Here is an 8,041-nt window from a genome sequence, read left to right as displayed (position 1 = left end):
AAACAAAAAAAGAAACAATACATGTTTTAAATATCTGATTTAATAACTTTATAAAAATGAGTTTGGGCCAAGAAAAGGAAAAGGAAATTAGAAACTTCTAGGTGAGAAAAGTTCTATCAAAGTCAAGATAGGAAAATACTCTATTCTGTTGGAGATGAGTAGAAGAAAACATTTCGTTGGAGTCAATGAAATGTCATGGGCAATAGAGACCAGCCATTTGTAGAGGATGACAATAAAAGCAGAAAAGTGTCTGATGAAATTCATGTGAAGATTGAGTTAGCTGTTTAGACCCTGAGGAAAAGATTTCATGTTCTCACTTTCTAGCAGACATAGGGTAGAGAATAAGATACAATAACAACTAATTTATGAGAATTTGACATAGTGAACCTGTAGAATTTTAGCACTTAATCACAGTGGTTATTGTATACAAGTATCCATTCTATAATTTTTCTTCCTCCATGAATTTAAAAATAATGTCTACATTTCATTTCTGTCCAGAAGGAAATATTAAGGGGTTTAAGAAAATCTGATCTGACTATCTGCAAAGAGTGGACTAAGTGATCAAAATTGTGTTCATAGGAAAATAGAATTCTTTCCTACCTCTCCTTAGTGATGGCTTCCTGAGTTAACTTTCAATAAGAAAAATGTTTTAAAAGCCATCTCTGGGGGCCAAGAGCTGAGTCCTTTGACAGAGCAGAGCAGTAACTCTAACACCAGCAATATATTATTTGTCGAGTCAGGAAATATTTCCAGGCACTGATTCTCATATTGTTGGGACCACTAAATGAAATTAAAGAAGAGGGTTACATAAAAATTGAGGAAAAAGCTCCCAGGCTATGGTCAAGTACAGAAAAGGGACTAATGAGAGAAGGGATAAAAATGACAGAAAACCATATGCATTTTTTCTCAATTTTTAGTAAAAATTTATAAAAATCTGAACTTTATAAATCAGGTGATATTAAAATTCACAGTAATTCCAACCTCTATATTTATTTATAGTAAATTTCCCAAACTTATATAAACCTGTGTGTTGCAGTATTTTCACAGTACTCTACATGTAAGGACCAACTTCCAAAATAAGGAGGATTCATGAGGAGAAAAAGTTTTCAGTATTCAACCTCATGAGAGATAATGTTTGAGGCTGATGATGAACTCAGTCTACTAGAGTTCTACATTAAGTCATAATTGGCTTTGTGTGAGAATAGTATATGCCAGTTGATGAAACTAGACCCAGAGAAGTGAGTTTCTGAAATAACAACATAGAAACTGATCTGCCACTTGTTGCTCACAGCTATCAAATTTCAGGGAGAATTTTTCTAATCCCTAGAGAGGCGTCTAAACTTAACCTTGTATCCTGCTTTCAGACAATGTCTACAGCAGATCTGATGGAGAATCTCAGGGAAGAACTCACCTGTTTCATCTGCTTGGACTACTTTACCAACCCAGTGACCACAGAGTGTGGGCACAGCTTTTGCCTGGTGTGTCTCCTGAGGAACTGGGAGGAACATAATGCTCCCCTAACATGTCCTGAGTGCTGGAGGTCATTGGAGTCCCCAAATTTTCAGCCCAATGAGCGTTTGGGGAGGTTGGCTGGCATCGGCAAGCAACTCAGATGGCAGGTGCTGCAGAAAGAGGGCAACAATAAGAGAATGCTGCTGGATCCCAAAGAGATATCTCATGTGCAGAATGCAAAAGCTTTCCAAACTCAAGGTCACGGCATGAACAGAACATATCAAACGAATGGGGTTGAGGAGTACCACAAAGTAAGATTGGCTGCTTCCTTTCAATCCTAGAACAAACTCAGTCCCTCACCTAACTTCCATTCGCTCCACTATCAGTGACCATCACTCCCCAGCCACCATATAACTAACATTTTTTTTTCTCTCTGCTTCCTTTGCTTTAGAATCCCAGTCCTGTGCTTGCTTTTGGTCCTCAAGATGTCTTCATGACCATGGTACTCTATTCATTTTTCATAGTTTGTTTCTGTTCCAGGGGAAGCTCCAGGAACTTCTCACTCTTTTGCGTAAAAAGAGAAAGGAGACTCAGGTAATATTAAACCATGAGAAGGAAAGAGTGATATTGTGCAAGGTCAGTATGTCTTTTAGTTTTTATTTGGCATTTTGGGAATGATTCTCAGAGAGAGGGATTAAAGGGACCATGAGTCCTATACCAGAAACAAGGCCAAAGTCTGTAGATCCAGGTCTTCCATACACTCCCTCCTCAATTTTGCAGCATTTTTTTTTTACCATCTGGCAGTCTGAGGACCCAATTCACATAATTCCTTGGTCCCTGAGCTTTTTTGGGAAAAAACACACAACAACAACAAAAACAAAACAAAAAATATAACAAATAAATCCATACCAAGCCTTTTGTAACTACCTTTATTATGGAAATGCTTATAATTATTATAAAATATTTATTTTTATTAATGTAGAACATAAGTTAGAAATCAATAGTAAAAATAAAAGAGAATTTGAGGAAACAGATGAGCAGGTTAGATGCTTGCCTTGCATGTGGCTGACTAGGATTCATTCTTGGCACCTTATATGGAGCCCTGGGTACCACCAGGAGTGAACCCTGAACACAGATACAGTAAGCACCATAGATTATGGACCCCAAAACAAACAGAGAGGAGAATTAGAAAGGGAAATAAAGACAAGATAGTGGTTTGAGTTAGTAGAATTGAACAAGTGTTCAGGTTAATCATAGATTTAAACCTGAGCTCTCCAACAATGCAGAGAGCTAAATGTTTAGCTATGTATTATAAAACAAACAAAACCTGTCTATTTGATTCTCTCAATAAAGCTTGAATACTTAAATGGAAGTTTTGTGATACAAATTCTTCTCATTTAATCTACTGTATTTTTTTTTATTAAATAAGTGTCTGTTGAAAAACAACATCTTTTTCATAATCTTGTCCATGTTTAATTTACTCTAGTTTTTAATTATAACAGGTCATCTCCTGTCATTTTGGGGAATCTTTTTTTCTTATCTGTATAGTCAATCAAATACATGTTTTGCGTCAGGTTTCAATATTGTCACAGTGATCTGTAGAACTTTGTAAGGATTAAGAAACTATATTGGTGGGGGGGGTGGCAAAAAAAGAAAAAAACTATATTGGTGTTTCCATTTCTAACTTTTACTATGTTCATGTGTATGTGCACATATGTGTATGTTTGATGACAGGAAGAGACAAAGTCTTGTAAACAGGTTGTTGTGTCAGAATATGTAAAAATGCACCAGTTCTTGAAGGAAGAGGAACAGCTGCAGCTGCAGTTGCTGGAAAGGGTGGAAAGAGAGAACGTCAAGAAGCTGAGGGAAAATGAGCTCAAGCTGACGCAGCAAATAAGGAACCTGAGCAAAATGGTTGAGCATATAGAGATCGCATGTCAGAGCTCTATTGTAGAAACTTTTGAGGTAAGAGTAGCAGAAAAATTAATTAAAGAAAAACAAACAGTAGCCACCTGTCAGATTTCAAAGCACACTAATTTTTTTGCTTAGCCTGAAACTAGGTTTGGGGCCCCAAATAGTCTCTTGTGAGAATCAACACTATTTCTTTATTTGGTTTTTGGGTCACACGGTTACTCCTGACTCTGCTCAGAAATCGCTCCTGGCTGGCTCGGTGGACCATATGGGATGCTGGAATTCAAACCACCATCCCTCTGCATGAAAGACAAACGCCCGGGGCCGGAGAGATAGCATGGAGGTAAGGTGTTTGCCTTTCATGCAGGAGGTCATCAGTTCGAATCCCTGCGTCCCATATGGTCCCCCGTGCCTGCCAGGAGCAATTTCTGAGCGTGAAGCCAGGAATAACCCCTGAGCACTGCCGGGTGTGACCCAAAAACCACAAAAAAAAAAAAAAAAAAAAAAAAAAAAAAAGAAAGACAAAGGCCCTATCCTCCATGCTATCTCGCCGGCCCCATCAACACTATTTCTATGAATAAAATCTCGAGGTTGTAGTAGTGCAAGAGTGAGGAAAAGTGGGGCCGGCACTGCAGGGGAATAATGATCTCATCCAAAACTTATGAATCCACTCTAACTTTTGCTCCTCTTTCCTCTCTGAAATCTAAGTTTTGATGAATATCTCAAGTTTAAGGAACATTTTTTTTTTTTGGTTTTTGGGCCACACCCGTTTGATGCTCAGGGGTTACTCCTGGCTATGCGCTCAGAAATCGCCCCTGGCTTGAGGGACCATATGGGACGCCGGGGGATCGAACCGCTGTTCGTCCTATGCTAGCGCTTGCAAGGCAGACACCTTACCTCTAGCGCCACCTTCCCAGCCCCAGGGAACATTTTCTATGCACTAGGCACATTAATCTTCACAGAGATAAGATAATAGTGACTGTTGTATATGGGATGGATTTATTGTAATAATAATTAAATTACTCAGATCTGTGGCAGTTAAGAATCTATTTACTAGATAGTATATGGTTGAACCTAAGCATTCTATATACTAATTCTCTCTTCTCCATATTTGTTCTATTGCTTCCCCATGTTGGCATTATATTGGGACCTTCTTAAACACACACTACTTTCATATCTCTGCATAGCATAGCTTCCATAATGACATTATTCTGAGCCCTCCTAATACCCCAATCCATCCATATACAGGCTCAGCAATGGGCAGGCATGGGCCATGGGCAGGCAGTTGAAGATACTGGTCTAAAGTTTGGGAATACAGATTGGGGATACAGATTCTGTGATATTTGAGATTAATTTTATACACCAGTCTTTGCTGGTGATAAAAATGCACAAGCACTAATCCTCCTTCTTTTTCTTTTTTAAAATATGTCCTTAGGATTTGAGAGAAATATTGGAAAGGTAAGTTTGCATTCTCTGTTCAGTTATAAGACACAGGATTTGGCCTGGATAAAAGAAGTAATAAAGATGAGCAATGAGAGGGTCCTCATTATTAGAGTCAAAGGTCATTATTGGGATCATCCATTAGAACAAGCTATAAAGGGTGGCAGGAACAGGCCAACTAACTATTTCTGCCCTCCTGTAGGAGTGAGCCACTCTTGCTTTATTGTCCAGAGACGACTACCATGGAATTGTGTCTGTGCCGTATCACGGGAATGAGAGAAATGCTAAGAAAATTTAGCAGTAAGTCAACCTTATGGCAAAGCTCTAGGGAATTCCCCGATTAGCCTGAGATGTGTTAGCAAAGCAGACTGAGCCCTGAAGCTTATGTACTTAATATTTCTATGCCAGGTTCTCAGTTAAGGTACCCTGTATCAGCACTAAAGTCAGGAAGGCTGTGTCACAAATTCTCCTGTGCCAGAGAAGAGAGAAGCAGTGGGACTTGATTGATGTCAGATGTGGTTTATCAGTCTAAAATTGAAGACTTTTCCTATGCTTTTATTATTCTATTTTGACCTCCACAGCATCCTCTTCTCGCACGTGCGCGCGCACACACACACACACACACACACACACACACACACCTCTTCATTAAAAACTTCTGCATTTCCGTTTTTATTCTTGTCAAGATAAAAACTTACAAACTTTATTTTATTTTAGAGGGAGGACTACACCCAGCAGGACTTGGGAACTGCTCCTTGTAGTGCTCCAGGAACCAGGTGGTGCTGGGATTGATTCTGTGCCTTCTGCACATGAATGATGCATCCCAGCTCTTAGAGATAGCATTTTAACTTCAACTTTAAAACCCTGTGAGGAAACACTCAGAATTATCCTCTAAATATGCTTTAGATATTTGGGCAGTTGTACATTAGTTCTCAAATTTTATTGAATCTTTAGAGAAAAGCTGATGGATATTGAAAAGTGTCTATTGTGTGTCCAGCACTAGCCACTGAAATCAGATCATTGACAGTACCTTGCTCATGTAGATTGTCCAAACATCTAGAGACAATAAATGATAATCACATAGATTCTAATTGAGATTTGGTATACAAAGAGGGGCAGGAGTGATGGCTCAGTGGCAGGGCTTTTGCCTTGCATGCAGCTGACCCAGGATGGACCTTGGTTAGATTCCCTGTGTTCCATATGGTTCCCAGAGCCAGGAGCAATTTCTGAGCCTATAGCCAGGAGTAACCCCTGAGTGCTGCTGGGTGTGACCCAAAAACCAAACCAAAAAAAAAAAAAAAAAAAAAAAAAGGAAAAGAAATTTAAAAAAAGGGAAAAATATGCACAGTGGGGACAGTGTCAGCAGTTAGTAGAAGTTGGAAACTGCTTCTGTAACTTACTCAGGAAGATGGAAGCAAAGTTCTCAAAAGTTCATGATATATCTATCATAGGAAGGTCAAGATGCAAGACACAATGAAAAATGTGATGAGGAACGCCTTCCAAACATTCAAATCTTTGTTTACCTTAGTCAAGTCCTCTTTTATAAGTTTTAGTTTTGTTGTCTATAAAAATGAACAAAAAAGTTAATAATACATGGCATTTTAAGTGAGACATAGTTTAGAATGCAAGGAAAATGCTTGACACCGAAGTAGGTGATCATTAATTGATATTTCTTAAATAATACCTTTATTGAAGCACCATGATTACAAACATGTTTATAATTAGGTTTTATTCATAAAAAGATCACCCCCCTTTCACCACTGCAACATTCCCACCACTATTTTCCCTCCTCCTCCACCCCCTACTTCCTGTATTGAAGACAGGCATTCTACTAATTTCTCTCACATCCAAACAGAAGAACTAGACCCAGTGTTCACCCAGTGAATATACAATTTGGCATAGGATTTCCTTTGTGGATGAAGAGCTTCAAGTTCTAAGGTGTCTATTAAACAGAATACTATTTTGTAGAGAGATTCCTCTCTTCTTCAGGAGCCTAAATATCACTTTGTACTCAACTCTCCCCAATCTCCTTTTAGTGTTTTATTATGTCTTGCAAATGGTCAAATAGGGCTCAGTTTCTGCTCCAAGCAAAACAGAAGTTCCCAACACTTAATAAATGATATTTTTAAGAGTTAGAGAGGATAATTAAGACTACTAAAAAGTCTACTTTTTTAATTCTTGCAGCGGATATTACTCTGGATCCAAACACAGCTAATGCCTATCTAGTCTTGTCAGAGGATCTGAAAAGTGTGAGACACGGAGGAATCCAACAACAGTTACCTGACAACCCAGAGCGATTCGACCAGTCAGCAACTGTGTTGGGTGCTCAGATCTTCACATCTGGAAGACACTACTGGGAAGTGGAAGTGGGAAACAAGACTGAGTGGGAAGTGGGCATCTGTAAGGAATCATTGAACAGAAAAGGGAACCAGCCAAAGCCTCCTGGGGACCTCTTCTCACTTATAGGCTTAAAAATCGGAGAGGATTATAGTCTTTGGGTCTCCTCCCCCTTAAAAGGCCAGCATGTCAGAGAACCTGTGCATAAAGTTGGCATCTTCTTAGACTATGAATCTGGACACATAGCATTCTACAATGTGACAGACGAGTCCCTGATTTATAGCTTCCCTCCAGTATCTTTCGAAGACTCTCTCAGACCTATATTTTCCCCTTGCCTCCCCAACGAAGGGACGAACACGGGCCCCCTGACCATCTGCTCACTGAAAAATTGTATGTGAGGAAGATGCCGCTGAGCCTTGGCTGAGGTGGGAGTCTAAGACCAACAGATGACTATTAATTAAGATGATTAATGCACTGACAATCTCAACATCAGGTGATCAAAAAGAACCTCCCCGAAGAGTTTACAGGAACTTGAGCCTGCAATGAGCAGCCAATTGGACAGTTAAGTTTCAATACCAATGGGATAAAATAACCATATCCTGTGTCATTTACCAAATTTATTACCTGGATATGCCATGTATTTTGCAGGCCCTGAAAAATATGCACCTGAAACTATTTCCAATATGCAAGTAGAACTCTTAACTCCAATCCCATTGTTATAGATCAGTTTTATAAATATATTTTTTTCCACATGTATTTGTTTATTTTTGACTCTAAGTATCTTTGCTATTTAAATGTGTTTTTTTTGTTTGTTTTGGTTTTGGTTTTGGTTTTGGATTAAACCCGGCAGCACTTGGGGGTTACTCCTGGCTCTACACTCAGAAATTGCTCCTGGCAGCGA

The 8,041-nt window shown here is 39.1% G+C and overlaps 1 protein-coding gene across 1 annotated transcript; it reads left to right on the top strand.

Annotated features, from left to right (window-relative positions):
• The first annotated feature begins 1,355 nt into the window (after positions 1 to 1,355).
• TRIML1 (tripartite motif family like 1) lies at positions 1,356 to 7,538 on the top strand. Its single transcript, XM_049772405.1, has 6 exons — positions 1,356 to 1,763; positions 1,993 to 2,088; positions 3,187 to 3,417; positions 4,799 to 4,821; positions 5,006 to 5,103; positions 6,988 to 7,538. Exons 1-6 carry the CDS (start codon positions 1,368 to 1,370, stop codon positions 7,536 to 7,538), a joined length of 1,395 nt encoding a protein of 464 aa, XP_049628362.1. The 5' UTR covers positions 1,356 to 1,367.
• Positions 7,539 to 8,041: the final 503 nt, after the last annotated feature.

The sequence above is a fragment of the Suncus etruscus genome, chromosome 4 (assembly GCF_024139225.1).
Source record: "Suncus etruscus isolate mSunEtr1 chromosome 4, mSunEtr1.pri.cur, whole genome shotgun sequence".
NCBI classification, from domain to species: Eukaryota; Metazoa; Chordata; class Mammalia; order Eulipotyphla; family Soricidae; genus Suncus; species Suncus etruscus.
This window is presented reverse-complemented; position numbering and strand designations above follow the sequence as displayed.